Source organism: Capricornis sumatraensis, chromosome 8 (assembly GCF_032405125.1).
Source record: "Capricornis sumatraensis isolate serow.1 chromosome 8, serow.2, whole genome shotgun sequence".
NCBI classification, from domain to species: Eukaryota; Metazoa; Chordata; class Mammalia; order Artiodactyla; family Bovidae; genus Capricornis; species Capricornis sumatraensis.
Window position 1 is genome coordinate 14,773,856 of NC_091076.1, and position 24,281 is coordinate 14,798,136.

The following is a 24,281-nucleotide window of genomic DNA, read 5'->3' on the forward strand; positions in this document are numbered from 1 at the left end:
AAGCCAGAATCAAGCAGTCACATCATGTCTTTTCTTATTCATATGTCTGGAAGCTTCTGGCACTTACAACTCCTTTTTAAGATTTATCATTCACTCAAGAGTTTGGAAATCACAGTTTTGATCCTCACCCGGGCTTATTTTATCAAGATCATCTTTACCAAGTGGACTCTTCAAACCCTAGGAGTTCCCGCCATGGGATGGAGGTCATTCAGATTTCAAGATGGAAAAACTTTGCCTTGCTCTTGAACTGGTTTTTTAACACATGGATAAGCCTTACTTTTCCTTTGTGGAAATATTAAGTGATGTATTGTATTGTACCAAAGGTGGAGAAAGGATGTGCCAAGTCCATGGCCACTGGGCTTCTTAATCCCAAGCCACAGCACCAAAGGCAAAGGGGCATTTTGTAGGTGCATATTAGGTCAGAACTGCTTCCTCTTGTGAGTTTGCATTTTCAATAATTTAACAAAGGGAGCCCACTGAATATGAAAATTACAATGATGAAACCTTATGATTGTCTGAAGGAAAAACTGTCATCTAAATTTTTCCTACTACTGATTTTTAAAAAAGTTGCCATTTTGGGGAAAAGCGCTTTTGGGCTCTTGGTAGTGCTTTGCACAGACCCTGGTCCTTAGCAGATTAGGTCAGAACCTCGTGTTCTGACAGATCTTACTTTTTTACTCCGCAACTGTGGACTCCCTGTACAAGGAAAGGTTGCTTGATGTCAGCAGAATTTAAACTCCCACCTTAAAGCTTGGCCTCCTATTCTCTGGTTGAACTTGTATGAAGGAGATACTGGAGATGACAGTATCAAGGAAAATGGCTAAAGCAACTATACAGAGAGTGAGAAGCACTGAGACCTCATCCTGCCTTTCAGGATCCGTTTACCACTCATTGATAAACAGGCGAGCCCTTGCTCTTCCCAGGCGTACCTGCAACCCTCCCTCACAGCGTGCAGTGTATTTTAGTCCTTCCAATACTGTCTTAAAATGAACATTCTTTCAGGTTGGATGGAAAGGTGGTCCTCCTTATTTCCTAACACTTTAAATATATTGCAGTTCATCTGGGCCTTTTGGTAAGATAACTAACTTCACACCTTGGGGAAAAATTTTTAAAGGTGGGACCATTTATAATGTCTGTTAGGGCAATTATAAGGGATCTAGAAGAAACCCAATCTTCATATTACATTGTTAGTTGGGAGAAGGAGAAAATTCTGCCTCAGTGATAGTTTTTCTCATCATTGTTCCTGATTGGGAGTCTTAGTAGCTATGAATTCAGTGGGGGAAGGTATTTCCCTTCTTTTTACTGTACATTCCGGTTGTGCACAGAAAACATTGCAGAAACCAGTATGTATTTTAACAACTTTTTGTGACATACATTTTTAGAATAATTATGGAAATGGTAGAATTTATCATTCCAGAACAGGAAGACTGACCTTCAGTTTCAAATGAAGTTAACTAATTTATTTTATTTACATTTCTGGGTAAAAACTGGCTCTACAAATTAAGAAGTATAGTAGCTTCTTTATGGTAAAGATACCTTTCTGAAAAGTAAACAATTCTATTGAAGTAACTTTACTAATATGTAGATTTTGCACTTTATTATTGAGACCTCATTCATGTAGTTAGCCCTGAAAATTTAGGCGCTAAGAGAACCTGAGAGTTCTTAGGTAGTCGTGTGGAAAATGAAAATGGACTCTGTTTCTTTGGTAACAAAGAGGTAATGCTGATGTTTTCAACAGGAAATACAGACTGTGTGTCACAATGTAGAGATCCTGAGCCCCACAGTCCTCCACTGTGATGATTACAAATGCCCTAGTGTCCAGCCTCAAAAGATTTGCGAGGTAAAGAATATCAGGCTTTCCCAAAGGTCCAGTTTAGTTTTTTGGCCCTGTTGGGTTCCTTTTTTATTTGAACCAGCAATGTACCTCCCTCCCCTCAGGTATAACTTGTTGACTAAGATGGAAGACGATCATTGAATGGAATGTTCATTTTATGCCAGCTATTTCAAGTTTTAAAATACACAGAAGAGAAAAAATATTGTGGAAGGACTTCTGTTTCTTTCCCATCGAAGTTCTTTTCCTCTTTTTTTTTTTTTTTGTCCTTATGTGGAGAAAGTAAGGACTCTAGAACTATTGATAATTTGTATATTATCAACCAGAGATGCAGGTGTGGCAGTTGAGCCAAACAACTTTGCTTTAAGATCAGGTATTCACATTTATTTTAAGGTAATAGATTTTGAAAAGGACTTGGATTTGAAGAGATGGCAGATGGTAAGCCATCTAAGACTCAATTTGAAAAAAAAATTTTGTTGCCACTGTTTATACTGTGGTCTCTCCTAGGACACACTGGCACTGTAGCCTTCAGTGCAGTGTGGAAATTTTGGAGTAGGTTACATACAGATTTTACATTTTTACTGTTTGGTTTGTGCCCACATGAACAGATATTTCATCATGTAAACTTTCTGTTCTTCTGGAAAAATCTATTGTTTTGGTCTTCTTGAATTGTTTTCTGATTTGGAATTATACTTTCAAAAACTCTTAAGACATGTAGGGCTAAAAAGCACTTCATGAGATGCTGAAGCTGACCCACAGGTTGGAAATGTTGACCCTACCCTGTTATTTAAATGTGAACATTTATGTACATTCAGTGAGTTATAGTGTTAATAGTCTTGTGCTACTCAGCAGGTGTAAAAATTAATAAATATTTTTTTTAATAAACGTCCTTCTTGTTTGTATGTGTACAAAATACAAGAGCTTCTGATAGTTACTTTTTTTTTTTTTAATAGTACAACTTACATTGTTTTGACTCTTTAGTTTACCCTGGTGTGGTCAGAGACACAATGTCTGGGAATTTATGGATGACAATATGGAACGTTGTTCCCCTGCCCTTTTACTTGGTGGTGTGTAATTCCAGACCCCTCCCAACAATCTAAGGGGCAGAGTAATTCATGAGAAACACTGGGCTGGAAGAAGCACAAGCTGGAATCAAGATTGCTGGGAGAAATATCAATAATCTCAGATATGCAGATGACACCACCCTTATGGCAGAAAGTGAAGAGGAACTAAAGAGCCTCTTGATGAAAGTGAAAGAGGAGAGTGAAAAAGTTAGCTTAAAGCTCAGCATTCAGAAAACGAAGATCATGGCATCTGGTCTCATCACTTCATGGGAAATAGATGGGGAAACAGTGGAAACAGTGTCAGACTTTATTTTTGGGGGCTCCAAAATCACTGCAGATGGTGACTGCAGCCATGAAATTAAAAGATGTCTACTCCTTGGAAGAAAAGTTATGACCTAGATAGCATGTTGTAAAGCAGAGACATTACTGTGCTGACTAAGGTCCATCTAGTCAAGGCTATGGTTTTTCCTGTGGTCATGTATGGATGTGAGAGTTGGACTGTGAAGAAGGCTGAGCACCGAAGAATTGATGCTTTTGAACTATGGTGTTGGAGAAGACTCTTGAGAGCCCCTTGGACTGCAAGGAGATCCAACTAGTCCATTCTGAAGGAGATCAGTCCTGGGATTTCTTTGGAAGGAATGTTGCTGAAGCTGAAACTCCAGTACTTTGGCCAACTCATGCGAAGAGTTGACTCATTGGAAAAGACTGATGATGGGAGGGATTGGGGGCAGGAGGAGAAGGGGACGACAGAGGATGAGATGGCTGGATGGCATCACGGACTCGATGGACGTGAGTCTGAGTGAACTCGGGGAGTTGGTGATGGACAGGGAGGCCTGGCATGCTGCGATTCATGGGGTTGCAGAGTCGGACACGACTGAGCAACTGAACTGAACTGAACTGAAGAGGCAGGCGTGCAGTCAACAAGGGAACAGAGACTGGCTTTGTTTGGAAACCAGTATTTTCCAAGCAGGGAGGAACACTAGTTTGGCCTGCCAGCTTGTCTGACATATTTCTATGCAGATAACAGACGATGGTCCCTGAGCAACTGATTGGAAGTAGCTGTGTAGTAAAAAGTTCGAAGCCGTTCAAAATAAAACCTAGTGAGTTAGAAGAAAGGGGCCTAGGTTCTTAAATATCGAGAATAGTTGAGAGAAAGTATAGTAATAGAGAGAAGGCTATCCAGTTTGATTTAAAATGTATTTTAAATGTGTGTGTACTTTCTTTCCGGACGTCGAGGATCCAGGGATGGGAGAGAGAACTGGGGCCACGCCGGGGTTAGTTGGAGCGGCACAGGCTCTGATCAGCATTCTCGATGAAACTTGAGAAATCACAAAATAGGAGCTAACAGCGCACCACGTGGCTGGTACAAAGATTCTTGGATGCAAAGTGCTCAGGTGCCAGGAGGAGGATATTGCGCTCTGCAAACGTTAGCTAATAAAACTGCATTCCCTCACTCGTGCTCCGGAGCTTCAGCTCGCGCCAGGTAAAGACTGGCCACACCCGGTTCGCCCTCCGGACACTTGTAAGTCTAGTGCGATCAACGAGCCAGACAGCAGCCCTCTAAGGTCCAGCTCTGAGGGCTCTCGGCACTACAGGCTGTTTGCCTTCCGAGCCCCGCCCCGGCACCTCCGGCCCCGCCCTGAACGCCACGCCCCCGGCACTTCCAGGCCCCGCCCCGCGCAGACCCGCCCCGCGCAGACCCGCCCCTTCCGCCGCCCGACCCCGGAGCGTGCGCGCACCGAGACGCCTTGCGGGAGCGAGCGCGTCCGGTCCGGGAGCCCGCGGGCTGAGAGGTGCGGCGGGTTACGAGACCCGCTCCCGCGGCGCAGGTGAGGGAGGGCCGGGGTGGCGAAAGCGTTAAAGTGTCGTGTGGGGAGAAGGGAAGGAAACAAGCGGTCGGGTTTCCGAGGGTCGCTGCTCCCTCGGGCTCGAGGCAGGGGAGCGGGCTCGGTGGGAGCCGGGCGGCCTGGGTGGGTGGGGGTTAGGGTTAGCGCGGTGTGGGGGAGGGGCCATGGGCGCGGAGGTGGCGCGGGACCCGGGCCTGGAGGCTCTGGAGGGGTTTGCAGTTTGAAGCGGGCGGCTGCCGCGGCCAGAGCCTGGGGTTTAACTTCTGTGTTGGGGAGGGGCCGGGAAGGAATGTTCTCCCAGGTGCAGAGGAAGGGCCTTGGGGAGAAAGGCCTTCCTGGTTGGTCAAGCAGTGCAGGACGCCGCAAGAGTTAAAAACCCTAAAAACCCTTGGCTTCCGGGGTCCCGACCCTTTGGCAGCTGCCTGCTTTTTTGTGTTTTGAAATTCTCTAAAGAAGAGTTGCAGAGCAAAGGTTGCCACTCGGATAGATTACATTTAGCGATCCGTTCAGTGTAACTGAAGAAACTGGTGAGCAGTTTGAGAAACAGGTTGTTCTCCTAAGAGTCAGGTAAAACTCTGCAGCTGTTACCCTCTTCGGTGCCAGTTCTGGTAAGAGGGCTTTATTCTGAGCATCCGGTTGCATCTACTTTTTTTTTTTGTTTTGTTTCTAAAGTTTTGTTAAAGGCAAATGCCATGTGCTTTCTCACCGGTGTCAGTAGTTTAGGCATCAGAAGTGTTCAAGATGCCGTCCTTTATCGTGTACTGAAGGATGATAGGACATAGTACCTTGGGGACCACGCAGCTGCTTTGAACAAGAGTCTTTCCACTGTATCATTATGTAGATCTGACATCTCTTCCAGATTACTTGAAATGATTAGCGGAAAGGTGCTTGTTTTAACAGTAATATTCCAGGCCTGCTCTTTATCCTTTGAGAGTTTTTCAGAATGAGAAGTCATTACATGACTGCATTAAGTTATATAAATGCATCCATCTGGAAATGATTCACTGCAGGCTTCCAGGATTGGAAATAACTGTAGAGAGGACCAGAGGACCAGGTCCTGCTCCTCTTCATCTTAGGTAAGGAAATTGATAGCTGGTTAGGTAAGATGTGCTCAGAGTCGCTGAGATGAGACTAGGAGTTTGGTGTTTATTAAATCTGTTTTTATTCCTTTCCATTTGGTAGGAATCAGAGTTGGAGAAGGGATTTAGCAAATGTTTGTAGAGTGGCTGAGTTCAGCCTCCCCTTGGACCAGTTGTTAATAACTATGGCCTCTGCTTTGCACCTAATTCCAGCCATCAGCCTTATGAGATGCTCTCTGAAAAAATTTTCGTATGCATGTTTCTAAAGGTAGCCAACAGTGTTCATTTATTACAGGAAGGAGAAAAATAGTATTATATTTACATGGTTATACATATCAGCTGGACCAGCTGCATTGGCCACTGTCTTTTAATGTTAAGAACATGGATTTGCAGTCATGCACACCTGAATTTCAGTCCTATCTCTGGGATTGGGCAAGTTGCTTATCTATTCTGATCCTGAGTTTTAGTATCTGTAGTGCAGATGTAATAACCCTACCTTGCATACTTATAAGAATTAAATCAGGTACATGAAAGACCTGGCACTTAATAGGCCCTCATTAAGTAACTTAGTGTTACTTTCTGAACTTCACTAGTCTCTGGATTTTCAGTCAATTCTTTTGTGAAGGAACAACAAAGAGTTGCTTAAAAAACAATATTAAGTAAACTATATTAGTGTGAGAGATTTCAGGTGTTGGTCGCTAAGTCATGTCTGACTCTTTGTGACCCCGTGTACTGTAACCCACCAGGCTCTTCCCGTCCATGGAATTCTCTAAGCAAGAGACTCGTGTAGGTAGCCATTCTCTTTTCCAGGGGATCTTCCTGACCTGGGTATCAAAACCTAGGTCGATCTTGCATTTCAGGCAAATTCTTTACCATCTGAGCCACCAAGGAGGCCCCCAAAGTAGTGAAAGTGTTAGTCTCTCAGGGAAGCCTAAATGGTGGACTCGGTCTAGTTGCCGGTTAATCTGTAAGTCTCATTTTGCTTGTGTGTAAAATGAAGGTGTAAGAAATTCTGTTGACTGGGGAATTGCTGCAGAACTGCTCTGAGTATTGGGGGAGACCTACTGGATAAGATGTGAAATTCTGATGAGGATATGGTGAGAGGGAGGGAGAAGAGCTGTTTAGCAGAGGTTAGGGTTTAAGGATAAGGTAAAAAGGGTTTAAGGATAAGGTAAAAGAAGAAATTAGAGATTGAATATTTTCTGGATTGGATATTTTGTGAAGGAATATTTGTGTCAACAGATCCCTGGGATTTCTGCCTTTGTGTCTCATGGTCTGACTGCACGGATTTGTCTAGCTTAACCTGTGGAACGTAAACAATGGATTCCTTGGACCACATGCTGACGGATCCCTTGGAACTGGGCCCGTGTGGGGATGGCCAAGGCTCGCGGATCATGGAGGACTGCCTCCTGGGGGGCACCAGGGTTAGTCTGCCTGAGGACCTTCTGGAGGACGTGAGTAGTGACATCCACACCGTTGTTTCCTTCTGAGTTCTTCTCTGCAGTCTTTTCTACACTGTGCAAGTTTTCAGGATTTTGTGCTCCCTTCTTTCTGATTTTCTACATTGCAACCAGAGCGATGTTTTAAGTGTAAATCGGTTTAATATTCTGATTAAGGAAGAAAGTATAAGCTGCATTCTACATGTTTAATAACGTATTCACTTGATAATATGGCATCAGTCACTCAGTCATGTCCGACTCTCTGCGACCCCATGAATCGCAGCATGCCAGGCCTCCCTGTCCATCACCAACTCCAGGAGTTCACTCAGACTTACGTCCATTGAGTCAGTGATGCCATCCAGCCATCTCATCCTCTTTCGTCCCCTTCTCCTTCTGCCCCCAATCCCTCCCAGCAATGAGTCAACGCTTCGCATGAGGTGGCCAAAGTACTGGAGTTTCTAACAAGGCAATTTTCAACAGTTCGCTAGGTTTTTTTTTTTTAATTATTTGGCCGCTCAGCCTGCGGAGTCTTGAGTTCCCCAAGCAGGAATTGAACCTGCACCACTGGTCAGTGGAAGCAGTCTTATTATCTGCTGGACCGCCAGAGCAGTCCCAAGAAGTTTTATATTTAAGGACAGAATTATGTGTATCTTTTATATTAGATGTTTACCCAAGTTGTGAATCACGATACAGAATGCATACATTATCTGTCCATAAGGTAACCAGCTTTCTAGTCAATTAATAGTTCATTTCTTGAGGTAGTATTAATAGTGTGCTTTTGACCACTTTTCACAGTTGAGCTGTGCAGTCATCATTGGCTACCATTTATTTAGTGCTTATTATGTGCAAGGCACTAGGTACACTGAAACATGTGTTTATTTGTTTATTTTGCCAAAGTTCAAATATATGGACAGGTATAGAGTATCATATGGTCAACATCCATGCATTCGATTTGGGGAGATACTTTCATTTAGTCATATTTGGTTCAGGTTTTTCTTTCATCATATGTTAAAAACTGTAGATAAAATTAAAGCCACCATTTTGCCTGTATTGCCTCCTTTCCCAAAGTAATAGCTACTGAACTTGGTATATGTCTTTCCCATCCATGTTTTCTTTACGTGCTCTTTCAAGTAAACCTCTGTATGTTGTTCAGGCAGCCAGCAAGCACTTGTTTTACCTAAGTACCTGCTCTATGCCAGATGCTGAGATGCCACTAGTAACATGGTGTGCAGAAGTAGGTTTGTGCGGGGAGGTCTTAGGGAGCCGGAGGTGCTGTGCTGCCTGCCTGCTGAGACGCCTGCAGGTGGTTGATTTCTCGGTTCTCTCCTGCTTACACCCTTCAGTGTCTCCCTATTGTCTGTCCTTGTCATTTAGGATAAAGTGACAAGTACTCACCGTGTTCCTAGGTCCCTCGCTCCTGTCTTACTGTCTGCTGCTTCCCTTGCCCTCTTTATTCTTGAGCTTCTTGATGTTGCCTGGACTTCTGTTTATTTATTTATTTACTTGGTTGAACCGGGTCTTATTTAGGGCGGAGCTGATGGACCGCCAGGAAAGTCCTCTGAACTTTTTTTTTTAATTAAAAAGTGAAAGGTGTCTCATATAAGAATATATAAAGCGCACACACATATACACACACACATATATATGGAGTTTAAGCAGTAATAAAACACCTGTGGAGCCCCCACTTGAATGCTAACTCTCCTCTTCTCCCTCTCTATTGCCCCTAAAGGTCGCTGCTGTCTTTTGTTTTGTAGTAATCTTTTATTACTCTGGGTTTTTAACCCTTCTGCCTCAGCACATTTTCCTCTTATCCCTTGCCATCTTAGATGTCACTTTGTATGAAAGGTGTTCTCCGAGACCGTAAGTCTGGGAGGTGTGCTTCTCCCGTGTACTCACGGGTAAACTTCCACTCCATTGCAATAGCTTGTTTAATTGCTCTCCCGCCAGGCGGTATATGCACTTGTCCATCTTAGCACACAGCACTTAGGATGTGTCCTGTACATAACTGGTGAGTGGAGAACAGACCTGGTTCTGCTGGTTTGGGTTCTCAGCAGATGCCCTCAGCTCTTCGAGTTCTCGCCTCCCACGTGGGCTTTTTCTGCCCCTCATCTTGAGCTGAACTGAGATGTTCACCATCCTATCCCCTGTTGGCAGAAGTGGTTTCTAAATGAGATTCTCTCTGCTGAGCTCATTTTCCTGAGGATTATTATTTACTGCTGGGTATAAGGTTGTGGTTTATATGTAATCTTTACTGATCTCTCAAGTTTTGTTTTGTTTTGTTTTCGCTGTCCTGTGCGGCTTTTGGTATATTAGTTTCCCAACCGGGGGTTGAACCCGGGCCCCAGCAGTGAAAGCACGAAGTCTTAACCACTGGCCTGCCAGGGCATTCCTGACAAATCTCTCAAGATTTCAGAATTGAATAAAGATCAGTGAAATTTTAGTTTTTTTAAAAAACATAAAAACTTGGATGATGTTGATGGTTGCACAACACCCTAAGATGGACAGAATGATAGATTTCATGTTATGTATATTTTACCACTTATGTGCAGAAAACTTAAAAACTGTTTTTTTTTTTCTCGTTTGCTTTCCTCCTGCTTTTCCTGATTCTCCTAGCCCGAGATCTTCTTTGATGTAGTCAGCCTCTCAACGTGGCAGGAGGTGCTGAGCGACTCGCAGCGTGAGCATCTCCAGCAGTTTCTGCCCCTCTTTCCTGAAGACAGCATGGAGCAGCAGAATCAGCTCATCCTCGCCCTGTTCAGTGGGGAGAACTTCCGCTTTGGGAACCCTCTGCACATCGCCCAAAAGCTTTTCCGAGGTGTGTAGCCCCACAGTCTTGTCTTTAGAGGCATGGGGGTGGGAACACGCCCCGTTCTGTGTGTACTCCTTTCGCGTTACTGTGCTTTTATGTGCAGACACTGTCCACTCAATTAAGTGGTTTCCGGAAGCACTTTGCTGCCTAGGCTGTTCTTTTTTTTAATAAAAGAGTTTCACTTAATAGGAAGCATAAATCATAGGTGTTGCTCATTGATTTGTTATATGAACCCAGCTGTGTAGCCACCACTGAGATTAAGAAGCAAAACATTATTAGCATCTTGAGGACACCCTTTATGACTAGTCTTCAGAACTCACTAAAAACAGTTTACTGTTTGGTTTATCACACATGTGTATGTGTGTGTGATGCCCACACACTTTTTTTCTGCAGAAAAGTTAATACTTTACCACCAGGCACTTCAGCATATAGTGTGTCTCTTAGCAAAGACATCCTTCCACATAATCACAGTGTTAATACCACACCCAAGAAACTTCACAGTGAACAGGAATAGCATAGTAGCCCTTGTTCAGATTTTCCCAGTGGTTCAGTGTCCTTTATGGTCAACTTTTAAATCCAGGTTGTGCTCATGGTTTGTGTGTGCTGTGTGTGGATTTCCTGTCTCTCAGCTCCCTGAATCTAGGACCTTTTTTCCCTTGTCTTTCAAAATACATTTGCGGCAAGCCCAGGACACTTGAATTGTAAAATGTCTTGCTTTCTGGGGAGTTACCATGTTGCTTCCTCAGGATATAAATTTGGGTTAAACATTTTGCCACGAAAGGAAATGGGAAATTTCATCCCCCCAACCCCACCCCCACAGGGGGCATGTAATGTCAGTCTTGCTTCTGACCACTTGGTTCTGTGGTGTCTGCCGGGCCTACTGACTGTAAGGGCACCTTTTTCCCCCTGTAATTAATATGCAATCCATAGGGTCGTATTTAGGGACCATGTGATAATCTTATTTTCAAAAAGCCTTTGTTTTCCCCAGTGGTTTTAGCACCCACCAATCCTTTCCTAAATCCATAATTACACTGGGGATTCCAGAATGGGTTTGGGGGTACTCTGAAGTCCCCGTTTGCTTTGCTCCTTGTCCCATGGAGATGAACAGAAGGTGCTTCTCCCCTTCCTGCTTTCTGGGGTGACTTTGCTTTGGCAGGAGCCCCTGAAAAACACCACCTCTTGAGTTCTGCTAAACTGGACAGTTTGACAGCTACAGAAATATTGGAGAGAAAAAGCTTATCATATCATACCTCATTATCTTAGGGGTTCAAATGAGTGTTCCCTTCTTTGGTGGGCTATTAAGGAGGCTTTCCCCCTCTGGTTGGCCAGGGTTTATGTGGCTGAAGCCAGGGTCTCAGGTGGGAGTTGGGCTGGTAGGCCTGGTTGGTGGTTGAGGCCGTGTCAGGGACTGTCTGTGACGTTGGGACGCTTGCTTCCAAATCAGAGTGATGGTTCTGGTGAGGATGCAGACAAGGAACGCCAAGGTGGGAGTTCTGTGATGCTCACTGTCCTGCATCGTGCTTCAGCTCCAGTGTTGGTGAGGATGGCTGCGCCACCATGGTTGTTGTGGTCATGTGTCTTGACCGAGTTGGCATTGCTGCCAGTTCTCTTACCTTTGGTTTCGTTTTCCTGGTAATGTTTTAAATAGAATCCTTTTTTTTCTTAAGCCCAGGTGCTTGTCAGTCTCCCTGGTCTTCTGTTTCCGAGGAAAGCCTCATGTGTCAGGGACTCAGCTTCCCACCTGTAGCCACACTCCAGCTCACTGTGGTCGCTGCCCCCTCACCTACTTGTCTCAGAGGAAGGACCTTTCTTTGTTGAGGGCTGACCCCCACTCTTGCTCTTTTCGTGTTTTGCTTCCTCCGGGACCTCATTTCTTGGCAGTTGTTCCACCGTGTGTATTTGCTGTACTTGTTCTTTTTCAGTCTGTAGATGGGATCAGGGATCTCACACTGAAAAAGTCCTTAACCATCTGTCCCCTTCATCATCATCTGTCATTTTCCCTTTTCTCCAAGCTTCTGGAAAGACGTCATAGCTTGCAGTGCTTGGGGGGCTGTCCCCTGCACCTGTCAGCACCTTTCTAAATGTTAAACTTCAAATCTACAGAAAAGTGACAAGAATCTGAAATTGACACCCACGTACTCCTCACCGGGTTCACCAACTATTAACATTTTGCCCCGTTTATTTTCTTGTCCTTATTGTGCTTATTACCACTATTTTTAGTTTCCCTGAACCACTTGAAAACTCCTAATTTTTCAGCATTCATCTCCGAAAAGCAGGAACATTCTCTTGAGTGAGTGAGTGAAGTCGCTCAGTCATGTCCGATTCTTTGCCACCCCATGGACTGTAACAGCCTTACCAGGCTCCTCCGTCCATGGGATTCTCCAGGCAAGAGTACGGAGTGGGTTGCCATTTCCTTCTCCAACATTCTCTTAGGTAACCAGAAATGATCAAGTACAGAAATATATAAAATACTGTATTGAATTTAAATTCTGAATGTCAGTGTGAAATTTAACACTGTTACGGTACTGTGTGGCTCACATTCCTATTTTGCCACTTGTTCCAGTGCTCATTTTTTCCTCTGGTCCATATTTCTTTTCCGTGAAAATGCAATTTGCAGACCAGCAGATGATTTTCAGTTCTCTTCTTAACCCTTCCGTAATGTCTGATGTCTTGACCATAATGTCTGATGTCTGAAGTGAGACTTTCACCTCCCCACTTTGCACTTGTGGCCCTCCAGTTCCCGACTGCCTCCTGGGCCTTGCACATCCTTCCAGCATACCCCTCTCTGCTGAGTCCTCATTAACTCACTGTTGCTGCCTCTGCTCCTGCTATTAGGCCCACTCTCCCTCCTTACTTGCCTGCTCCCATCTACTAACTCTTCTCTGGGACCTCTTATTGGAGCTACTTCAGACACCATCTCCACACAGCCACCAGCATGAGCATCTCAGAGTTTCAGTTTTCAGAATATTTGCCAATTGCCTTCACTTCAAATAAAATCCACCACCTACCAGGCTCTTTTGCCCTCTTAGCAACCTCACCCAAGGCTGTAGTTGCCTCTTCTGCTGTTCTGTGGCTCAGCGTGGTCGATAGAAACACTACATGAGCCACATGTTCAGGTAAAAAAATTCCAGTGACCACATTAACAATACTAAAAACAGTTGATTTTAATGTGTTTTCTTTAGTTTGATGTACTCAGAATTCTGTTTTAATAGAGCATTTGTCTGTTGTGGTTATCAAAAGTGGGGGAAGCTGAAGACTGAAGGAAGGTCACATCAGAGAAGCACAGAGGTAAAGAAGTAGAATTTTCGTCCAGTTCCTGTGTGTCAGCATCATTAGCATTAAACTCTTGCCTCTTTTCTTAAAAGTCAAATTCCCTGTTTCTCTACACCAGACAGCATTACAGTGTGGTGGCTGAGAGCTTGAGCTCTGGAGCTGGATGGCCTGTTTTCAGACTCAGTTTCCCCTTTTAGCTGTGTGACCTTGGACAAGTTATATAATTTCTCCACGCCTCAGGCTCTTCTGTAATGTGAGAATGTAGTGGTATCTTTTTTATGCAGGGAAGGGGGGTTGTGAAGATGGGGTGAGTTAATATATTCACGGTCCCTATATGATGACAGTTACATGTCAGGTGCTGTTCTAAGTGTTTGCTGTTGTTGATTACATCGGAATGTCATTAAAGGCGGTTCGAATAAAAACAGACGTTGTGATGCCGTGTTTTCGCTTTCTGAGATTAGCTGTTGCATCTGGCTCCTTAAGTTCACATTGTGGCACCCTGCTCAAGTCTAATATTCCGAAACAGACTTCTCTCACTGCGGCTCCCGTGATGGCACCAGTCGCCCGTGGCAAGGGATCTGGGTACCACGCTCCTCTTCCTGCCCCAGCATCCAGGCTGTCAGCAAGTCTAGTCTTTGTCCCTTGAAATACATCTCAGGGCTCTACTGCCGCTCACTTAACCACTACTTAACTGATCAGCTGACAGATGGCTTTCTTCAGGGTTCTGGAGGTGTAGTCATGCTCTTAATTCTAATGGGGGAAAACAAGATGCCAGATGAGCAAATGTGTCTTGGTGTTAGGCACTGCAGAGACTAAGGGTAGTGGGCCTGGGAGTGACATGGAGGAGCTATCTTGGGTGGTAGCTGGGTAGGGCTTCTCTGATAAGGTGCATTTGGACAGAGGCTGCGTGAAGATCTGAGGAGCAAGCTGTGAAGACCTTGGGTCTTAACAGGAAACATTGTGGTGGGTGGAGGGCACTCTAAGGAGAAAGGCCTCGGGAAAGTACGGTGTGCTTGGGAAATAGCGTGGAGGCCAGTGGGGGCAGGGTGGAGGGAGCAGAAGGGAGGCTGGTGGAAGAAGAGGCCTCCAGGCATGGGGCCCACACAGCAGGGACTATAGGCCTTCTAGGGCCTCAGCTCTGCCCTGGGTGTGGGGAGATGAGGTGGGACCAGGCCACTGTCGGCCCTCACCTGGACTGCTGCAGTGGTGACCATCTTCCTCTTTTGCTCTTGGTTGTGTTATTCTCCTGCTTCAAATCCGTAGAGTTCCCCAAACTACACAGAAGTTTCTCATTATCTATCTTACACATTCAGTTCAGTTCAGTCGCTCAGTTGTGTCCGACTCTTTGCGACCCCATGAATCGCAGCATGCCAGGCCTCCCTGTCCATCAGCAACTCCTGGAGTTCATCCAAACTCACGTCCATCGAGTCAGGGATGCCATCCAGCCATCTCATCCTCTGTCGTCCCCTTCTCCTCCTACCCCCAATCCCTCCCAGCATCAAAGTCTTTTCCAATGAGTCAACTCCTCGCATGAGGTGGCCAAAGTACTGGAGCTTTAGCTTTAGCATCATTCCTTCCAAAGAAATCCCAGGGCTGATCTTCAGAATAGACTGGTTGGATCTCCTTGCAGTCCAAGGGACTCTCAAGAGTCTTCTCCAACACCACAGTTCAAAAGCATCAATTCTTCGGCACTCAGCCTTCTTCACAGTCCAACTCTCACATCCATACATGACTACTGGAAAAACCATAGCCTTGACTAGACGGACCTTAGTCGGCAAAGTAATGTCTCTGCTTTTTAATATGCTATCTAGGTTGGTCATAACTTTTCTTCCAAGGAGTAAGCGTCTTTTAATTTCATGCCTGCAGTCACCATCTGCAGTGATTTTGGAGCCCAGAAAAATAGTCTGACACTGTTTCCACTGTTTCCCCATCTATTTCCCATGAAGTGATGGGACCGGCTGCCATGATCTTCATTTTCTGCTTTAAGCCAACTTTTTCACTCTCCTCTTTCACTTTCATCAAGAGGCTTTTTAGTTTCTCTTCACTTTCTGGCATAAGGGTGGTGTCATCTGCATATCTGAGGTGATTGATATTTCTCCTAGCAATCTCGATTCCAACTAGTGTTTCTTCCAGTCCAGCGTTTCTCATGATGTACTCTGCATATAAGTTAAATAAGCAGGGTGACAATATACAGCCTTGATGCACTCCTTTTCCTGTTTGGAACCAGTGTGTTGTTCCATGTCCAATTCTAACACGTAGTAGTATTTCTATGTCAATCCCAAACTTGAAATTTTTTAAACATAAGAAGAGTTGAGAAACAATATATACAATGCACACCCATGAAACTGACCCATGTTCATTAGTCGGCGTTTCCCACGGTTGCTCTAATCAGGCCTCATTTTATGTCGCCGCCTCTAGGGCGACTCTTCTCGCTCTTGACGGTTGTTCCAGGCTGCTTCCTGCACAGCCTCAGGGAGTTGAGTCACGTGTGTGCTTCCTGTGTCGCCCCACCGCCTGCCCCACCCCCACCCCCACCCACCCCGCCATCCACAGGCTCCCCTCCCCCAACACCGTCCCCTGGTCAGTGCAGAGCTGTCCCCTCTCCACGTGGATGGTGGCTGACGTGGATGTGCCTGTTACTACAGATGGACACTTCAACCCCGAGGTGGTCAAGTACCGGCAGCTGTGTTTCCGGTCGCAGTACAAGCGCTACCTCAGCTCCCAGCAGCAGTACTTCCACCGGCTGCTGAAGCAGATCCTGGCCTCACGCAGTGTAAGTGATCCCCCTCCCGGGAGCGGCGCAGACACGCACCTGGTGAGCTGAAGGGGCAGACGGGGCAGCAAGGAAAGACTGAAAGGAAGGAAACTGCCCATCTACCCCCAACACAGCCAAGTGCACCCTTCCTTTTTAAGGTGCATTTTCAGACGTGTCCTAATTTCAGAGATGTTAGGACAGAGGAAAAAAAGGATACGTCTTAGAATCAATGAAATGTCGTAGCTTCTTTATTTACCCAGAGAGGTGGCTTTCAGTTCCATGGTGGGTCATGCAAGAGAACCAGCTTGTCCTCAGTTTCACGTCTGGCTGCCTGAGGGGAGCCAGGTTTAGTGGCCCCAGGTCTGGACCAGCCGCGAGAGGCCTCGGGGTCAGGTAGTCGTGCCCTCAGAGGACCTGTAAGTTTCGGTGTGGAAATACTTAGGTATAAGTATAATACTCTGGTATAAGTACTCATTCTCGGTTGAGTAGCTCTCCGATTTGGGATTTTACACCGTAATCAGTACAAGTTCTTTTTATTTGAACGTATTTATCCACAAGCATCTTTGTGATCGGAGGGAGGGAACTGAGCTCGTTGAAGAAGAGAAGGAAGCCTGGACTTGGGGGACCGGCCAGGGTAAGCTTCCAGGACCCCGTCCCGTCTGTCTTCTCTGCAGGACCTGCTGGAGATGGCTCGGCGGAGTGGCCCCGCCTTCCCGTCGCGGCAGAAGCGGCCCTGGCCGTCGCGCGCACCCGAGGAGCGGGAGTGGCGCACCCAGCAGCGCTACCTGAAGGTCCTGCGGGAGGTGAAGGAGGAGTGTGGGGACACGGCGCTGTCCTCCGACGAGGAGGGTGCGTGTCCTCGGGCCCCCGGGGCTGGTGTCCGTCTCCACCACTGCTGCTCATCCACCTGGAGCTGGTGGGCACCGTTCCCCCAGCCCTGCGATGAGGAAGCCATGCCTGTGCCCTGTGGTCTGTCTGGGCTGGTGGTGGAGCTTGGAGCCCCTGGTTCTTGGCCCCTGAGTTCTCCCGCTGGGTGGCTGTGACCATAGACCACTGCGCTCTCGGCGCTCACGTGCCCGCGGGCCTACCACAGGGTCTCTAGTTCTGCCGGCTGCTTGAGAGGACTGCTTCCCCCCAGGAGGGGTGTAGTAACCTGGCCTCCACAGTGACCCACCACTGTGAATGTCTCTCCTGGACAAGTTGCTTACATGACCTCAGAGCTACAGTCTGACTGGGAGGGGTCCGGAGGGAGTGCTAGAACCTGGCTTCCCGATTGTTGGCTTAGCCATCTTGAACCCAAACGACCACTTGGCCAGTCTCCCCTGCCGGGGTCCAAGACTATGTTGGATTTACAAGGAAACTTTTCTTTTGAAGATCTCAGCTCATGGCTCCCAAGCTCCCCAGCACGCTCCCCAAGCCCTGCTGTGCCCCTGAGGGTGGTGCCCACACTTTCCACCACGGACATGAAAACCGCAGGTGAGCTCTGGTCTGGTGCCAGGGCGTGGAGGGGTGTTGAGGGGGGCTGCGGTGGGGGGAGCAGCACTGGCTTCTTCCTGCCAGGAAAAGAGCAGTGTTCTTTAGACCTAGGAGGTTTGGAGAGGTTTTTGTTTGGCTCTACTTTTTTTACAAATAGGCCAGCTAGCATTCCTTCCTTTACTTTGAAAATTTCCCTTAGGAGTTGATCAGCTGGCATTTTGGCCTAAAGAAAGCAGAATCTTAAAATAACAATACTGAGGGACAATTTAATAATGGAACAAGAGAGGTAACCACAGGCATAACAGTTTCTTGGCATGTCCATGGAATTAGAGACTATTCTTAATTGGATAGGAATTAAGACTGTGAAGAAATTCAGGAGCAGCTGAGTGCAGAGATTATTGTTACTGACCAGGTTACAGAAGAGCTGCAGAGCTGAGTCAGTGACTGTTCATGTTTTAAAACTGTGGTACTTGTAGCACACGAGTCAGAAGGGAAACCCAGAGATGTCTTACTTTTGAATACTGAAGTGGCCAGGAAAATGTGAGTCTGAGCCCTGTGGAAATAAGGACTATCCATGTGGTTCAATTCCTTTTCTCTCAGATAAAATAGAGCTGGGGGACAGTGACCTGAAGATAATGTTAAAGAAGCACCACGAGAAGCGGAAATACCAACCAGTAAGATTGGAGGGGGTAGTGGGCAGGTTGCCAGTCTTATCTCCGAGCAGGTGTCCTGACCATACAGGGAGTCACTACGTCCTCAGTCCCCTTTCCTTGTACTTGTTAGAGGGCAGGAGCAGCATGGAGGAGATGTGAGAAGACAGACACTTTGACTTCATAAGACATGCTCACCGTGATGTCTCATCTAGTCTTTAGGACAGTACTGCTGCGTGAATCATCATGTCCAGTTAGCAGGTCTCAGAGAGGCCAGGGAGCTTGTCTTCTGCCTGATGGCTAGCAAGCAGCAGAGCCTCAGCTCCTCCCACATTTTGTGTTTCTGCTCCTCCACTCCACCAGATCACGGTAACGGCAAGCCAGAGAGTGCAGTGGAGGAAGGAAAGGCAGTCCTTCTAAGGCAGAGGGGTGAGATGGGCAGAGTCTCCATGGGAGCTAAATCCAGGTTCTGCCTCTGTCTTCCACTCACAGTGGTGGTGGCTGAATCCCTTCATTCCTCTGAGCCACACTGTCAGTCTGTAAAACATAGCACCACTTAAGAATACTATTGGAAGAACACGGAAAGAATGCACAAGAGCTTCATGAACTGTAAACGCCACACACGAAAAGTTCTTCTCTGCCCTGTTAGAGCAGTAGTTTTTCTCTGTGTACTTTTTAAACTCAACACAGTTTCTTCAGGCACACCTCCCATCTAATTGTGTCTGTTAGGTACACGGGCAAAATCACCAGCAGTGGGTAGCTCCTCTCTGGGGCCTTGATAACGCATCTCTGAATATCGTGTCTAGGATCATCCGGACCTGTTGACAGGGGACTTGACTCTGAATGACATCATGACTCGAGTGAACGCCGGCAGAAAGGGCTCGCTAGCAGGTAAGAACTTCCTGCAGAGGTGGCCATCGTCCGACTGGTGTCTTCTTATACAGGCCTCTGCATAGCACAGAAGGAAATGTAGCCACAGCTTCTTCCTTGCTGATGATCTTTGTTTCATTATCGCCTCTTATGGATTTGTAGGTGGAGAATGGTTATTAAATCAGATCAGCAGATCATTGGCTTTTTAAAGCACTCATTGAGTTTGGTTTTAAAAACAAAACTGTGTCTTATTACTGAGGCTTTTCTTTGATTTGCTTGTGGGCCTTGGGAAAATAATAAGCAAATAAGCTCCCTCATTTCCTGATGTAGAAGTTGCAGTTTTATGACTTATGTTATTTTTTTCCCCCAGCCCTATATGACTTGGCTGTCCTTAAAAAAAAGGTTAAAGAAAAAGAGGAAAGGAGGAAGAAGAAAATAAAATTGATCAAATCAGAGGTAGAGGACCTGGCTGAACCCCTGAGCGGTCCCGAAGGGCTCCCACCCCTCTCGCAGGCTCCATCCCCACTGGCCATACCTGCCATCAAGGAAGAGTAAGTGAGCAGAGGGGTTCATGGCTCAGGGCCACCCCTGTGCTGGTGCCTCCTCTGAACCCTGAGTCCCAGGGTCCTGGGGAAAGTGCGTGGTGTGGTCCTTCACTGAACTCTTCTGTGACTGCTAAGAGGCTTGGAGGGCCTACAGCAACTCAGAGTTGTGGGGGTTTTTTGTTTTTTTTTTGATGGTCCTTATCTTTTTCTTCCCTTACTAGGCCTCTTGAAGACCTCAAGCCTTGCCTTGGAATCAATGAAATATCTTCCAGCTTCTTCTCTCTTCTGCTGGAGATCCTGCTGCTGGAGGGACAGGCTAGTCTTCCTTTGGTAAGAGTTTAGGAAAAGCCAAGGGCACTGTGGTTTCAGGTGGTAGAAATCTTCAGCAGACTGTGGCTTGAGAACTCTGGGCTCTCCCCAGAGATCTGCAGCCAATTTGCTTTGTGAATTGGGCTCACGGGACAGACCCCGCCGGCTCGTTGCAGCACAATCATAGAATTGCCGGTGTGTTAAAACAGAATGGAAATCTAACCAGGTCCTGCCTTTACTTTCTCCCTCAGCTAGAAGAGCGGGTTTTAGACTGGCAGTCCTCTCCAGCCAGCTCCCTCAATAGCTGGTTCTCTGCGGCCCCCAACTGGGCAGAACTGGTATTACCGGCCCTGCAGTATCTTGCTGGAGAAAGCCGTGGTAAGGTGCTTTTTTCCATAGGGTCAGTATCTTCCTCCCTCCCACCCACCCCCGCCTTTGTCCGATTCTATTAGAATGCAGTCTCACTGCTTACATCCATCATGACTGCCTGGCGCCATGCGGCAATGGGCTGTGCTGCCCTGATATGCTGTTGACGTACAGAAGTGACCTCCCAGCTCAGGGGAGTCAGTGGTTCTGGGTTCAGCACTCTCTGGCCTGTGTGGCTTGCTTATGGGCATCCATTTCTTGTAGCTGTGCCGTCCAGCTTCTCTCCGTTTGTTGAATTCAAGGAGAAAACCCAGCAGTGGAAACTGCTTGGTGAGTACTGCATGCCACTGACCTGTCACAGAGGTGCTCTTTCTCTCGTTTTCTCCCCTACGTTTCTGGTGCCTTCCGGGTAGCACAGGCCACGAGAATGTTGAGAAGGGCCGTGTTAGGCCTTGTTTTGCTCAGTAAGAGGATCCTTGCAGGCCCTTAGGACCTCTCATGGTCTAAGTTCATGAACCCCATTGGGTTTTGGCTAAGCTGAAATCGCCCTCTGTCCTGATGCACCCCGGGGCTGCTAAATCGAAATCTGGGCGGGGCGGGGGGGGGGATCTTACATTAGCACCTGTGTTTGTATCATTCATATCTGTGCCCTTAGTGTAACTTATAGTAACATGATTGTTTTTCTTTCCTAAAATGGGCTTTGTTGTTGAGGATAATGTGTCAGGCAGCCCCAAGTAAGCTGTTTCTACAGGAAAGACTTCCTTTGTTATAAATTTGTAAAGTCTCACTTACTGTGTAAGTTGTAGTAACGTGTACTTGAAATAACTTGGTGATGAGAGAAAGATTCATGTTGATTTCCTGTGGAAATACTCAAACCTCTTTCCACTCTTGTCTAGTGGTCTGTGAAGAGAAACATGGAGAGAAGCTTGTGAAGCAGTAGGTTCATTCCTTCTTACAACAGTGATTCACTTTCTAGGTGTCAGGCAGTGTTAGGCGTTGAGGGTATAATGGTTTGTGATGTAATCAGTGCGTTCCCCTCTTGTGGAGCTTAAGACTTGTTTGGGGAACAAGTACTCAAATAGCAAACGTGCACATTCTGTGAGGGAAAGTGCTGGTAGGGGTGGATGTTTGTAATGAGGCATTGGTGTGGTGTGCATGCAGACAGCTGTCCTGGGGAAGGTCATTTGAGCAGAGTTCTTCACAGTGGCTAGGGACCAGCCCAGCAGTGGGACGGGGAGGCTCCCATGGAGGGAGTGGGGTGGGGAAGCTTCCTTTCAGGAACACACCAGCCTGCAAAGAGAGAATGATAATCCGGACTAGGGTAGGGAAAGTGGACACACTTGAGAGTTTTAGGTAAAAGCTAGAAAGGTGGTTATGGACTGTGGTGAGTGAAGGAAGAGGGTGTCAAGTGTCACTGGTGCTGGACTTGTAACTGCTGAATAGGGTCCGCCATGGGCAACTGGGGAGGATGTCAGGCTTGGTGAGGGTAAGGTGCATGCGTGTGGTTATGGACACGCTGCAGCTTGAGCTTCCTTTGAGGTGTTGAGTGGATGGTGGGTTTAGAGTCCAGACCAGAGAGTCATGGTGGAGAGCTGTGGGCATGTGTGCGGTCAGAGAAGCCAGAGGCATGGGCCCAGTGAGGAGGCCAGAGGGCCTGGGATGAAGCCTTGAGAGACTCCAAGGTGGGAGAGGCAGAGGGGAAACTGGAGGCAATGACCACAGAGTTGGGAGGAAGCCATGAGGTCTCAGTCAGGAGATGGGGAGTGTTCATTAGCCTCCATGGTTCCTGCAGCTCAGGAACATCAAGATGGGGGTCTGTGGACATGGAAGAAATGGTGATGCTCTTGTAAAAGTGATGCAGGCTGTGGCCAGAGGTGCGCTGAGGCCATGGGTCCACCTGGCGTGGTGCCGGGAGCGGCAGGCCTGACCCAGCCAGGGAGTAAGTGTCTTGGGCTTGTGGGTCAGATGCTTCCGCTGCAGCTGCTCAGCCCTGCACTGTGCAGGGCAGCCAGAGACATGACGTAGGCAGACAGCCACAAAGCTGGCCTCTGCGTGCACCGTGGAGAGCTGCGTGTCCTGGCTGTCAGGGCCCTCTCCTGCAGCTCCCCTCCAGTTAGGGAGACAGTGGATCTGGACTGTGCTTTCTACAAGTGTGTTTTGTTGTTGCTGTTATTTATTTAAAAAAAATTTTTGTTGGCGTGTTGCGTAGCATATGGGATCTTCATTCCCTGACCGGGTTTCAGACCAGCACCTCATGCACTGGAATCACAGAATCTTAAGCACTGGCCTGCCAGGAATGTCCTGGAAAACTTTAAAAAATTCTGATGCCTGGGCCTTCCCCACACCTGTTCTGATTAGTTGGTTTTGGGGAGCCTGAGCCTCAGCATTTTCAAAAGTTTCCAGGTAATTCAGGTAATCCCACATTACCAGGGTTGAGAAACTGGATTAGGCATCTTGAAGATTCCTGTTTTGGAGAATGACAAGATCTAGTTGTGACTGTGGGAGTGATTGGCTGGGGTAGAGGGAGGCCACCAAGATCAGGAGTTAAGGTGCTGGCTAGACAGCTTGTGGGGATGTCCATCAGACACTTGAAGATAATCCTGTCAGGTTTTTACTCCCTTCAAGTCAGTTTCAAGTTAATTTCCTGAGTGTTGTCAGACAGCAGTCCAGTTTCATCCTGCCTGTGGAAGTCCAGGCCTGAGGGCTGTTCTGTACACAGGACCATTGCCAGAGTCCTGACAAGTTCTTCCTTGGGCATAGGTACAGCGAGGAGGAGGAAATGGGGTCCTTACCTTGTGCCTTTAGATCACACTGTTGTTATTTTTGCCTTTTTGTTCTAATAGGCCAGTCCCAAGATAATGAAAAGGAATTAGCTGCACTCTTTCAGCTGTGGCTGGAAACCAAAGACCAGGCCTTCTGTAAGGTATGCTGTGAGAACCTTCTGTATGGTATGTTGTCGAGAACCACTAGCTCTCTTGTCTTGGGCTTCCAGAACCCTTGAGTTAAACAGAATTCTGGAGTCCATTGACCTGTCACTGTTTTCCTTTCTCCAGCAAGAAACTGAGGACAGCTCAGATGCCACAACGCCTGTTCCTCGGGTGTGAGTATAGCAGTACCCTGACTGAGGGTGGTGCCCCAGGAAACCCTTGTCTCAGTCCCGCCCTGGTGGTGCTGACACGTCCTTGTACATTAGAGCCGGAGAGCTTGAGAGAGATGGGGTCCATGGGTGCTTGCCTGCCTCAGCCTCCCTGGGGGGCAGCATGCTCCCAGAGTAGGAGTGTCACCCCAGGAGTCTGAGTGGCAGGATCCACCTGTAGGTGTGTGCTTTTCCCCAGTCTCCCTTCAGTTCCCTTGGAGAATGGTGGTTCTGGGTGCTGGAGAAGGGGTGATGGACCCAGTAGTTCTGTACGCTGGAGAAGGGGTGATAGACCTGGTAGTTCTGCGGTACTGGAAAAGGGGCGATGGACGCTGGTGGTTCTGGGTGCTGAAGAAGGGGTGATGGACGCTGGTGGTTCTGGGTGCTGGAGAAGGAGTGATGGACCTGGTGGTTCTGGGTGCTGGAGAAGGGGCGATGGACCCTGGTGGTTCTGGGTGGCTGGAGAAGGGGCGATGGACCCTGGTGGTTCTGGGTACTGGAGAAAGGGTGATGGACCTGGTGGTTCTGGGTGCTGGAGAAGGAGCGATGGACCTGGTAGTTCTGGGTGCTAGAGAAAGGGGGATGGACCCTGGTGGTTCTGGGTGCTGAAGAAGGGACGATGGACCCTGGTGGTTCTGGGTGCTGGAGAAGGGGTGATGGGCCTGGTGGTTCTGGGTGCTGGAGAAGGGGCGATGGACCCTGGTGGTTCTGGATGCTGGAGAAGGGGCGATGGACCCTGGTGGTTCTGGACAGTGGTTCGGGGCGATGGACCCTGGTGGTTCTGGACACTGGAATAGGGGCAATGGGCCTGGTGGTTCTGGGCGCTGAAGAA

The 24,281-nt window shown here is 47.4% G+C and overlaps 1 protein-coding gene across 1 annotated transcript in view; it reads left to right on the top strand.

The window, feature by feature from the left end:
• The first annotated feature begins 5,773 nt into the window (after positions 1 to 5,773).
• Positions 5,774 to 24,281, top strand: part of NFRKB (nuclear factor related to kappaB binding protein) — a 32,837-nt gene continuing 14,329 nt past the window's right edge. The window contains exons 1-14 of the mRNA XM_068976808.1: positions 5,774 to 5,818; positions 7,064 to 7,275; positions 9,874 to 10,075; positions 15,988 to 16,115; positions 16,772 to 16,946; positions 17,472 to 17,573; positions 18,174 to 18,247; positions 19,030 to 19,114; positions 19,464 to 19,644; positions 19,860 to 19,968; positions 20,199 to 20,325; positions 20,578 to 20,643; positions 23,157 to 23,236; positions 23,367 to 23,413. Coding sequence (XP_068832909.1) covers positions 7,141 to 7,275; positions 9,874 to 10,075; positions 15,988 to 16,115; positions 16,772 to 16,946; positions 17,472 to 17,573; positions 18,174 to 18,247; positions 19,030 to 19,114; positions 19,464 to 19,644; positions 19,860 to 19,968; positions 20,199 to 20,325; positions 20,578 to 20,643; positions 23,157 to 23,236; positions 23,367 to 23,413 — 1,511 coding nt within the window. The 5' untranslated portion in view covers positions 5,774 to 5,818; positions 7,064 to 7,140. The remainder of the gene's footprint in view (positions 5,819 to 7,063; positions 7,276 to 9,873; positions 10,076 to 15,987; positions 16,116 to 16,771; positions 16,947 to 17,471; positions 17,574 to 18,173; positions 18,248 to 19,029; positions 19,115 to 19,463; positions 19,645 to 19,859; positions 19,969 to 20,198; positions 20,326 to 20,577; positions 20,644 to 23,156; positions 23,237 to 23,366; positions 23,414 to 24,281) is intronic.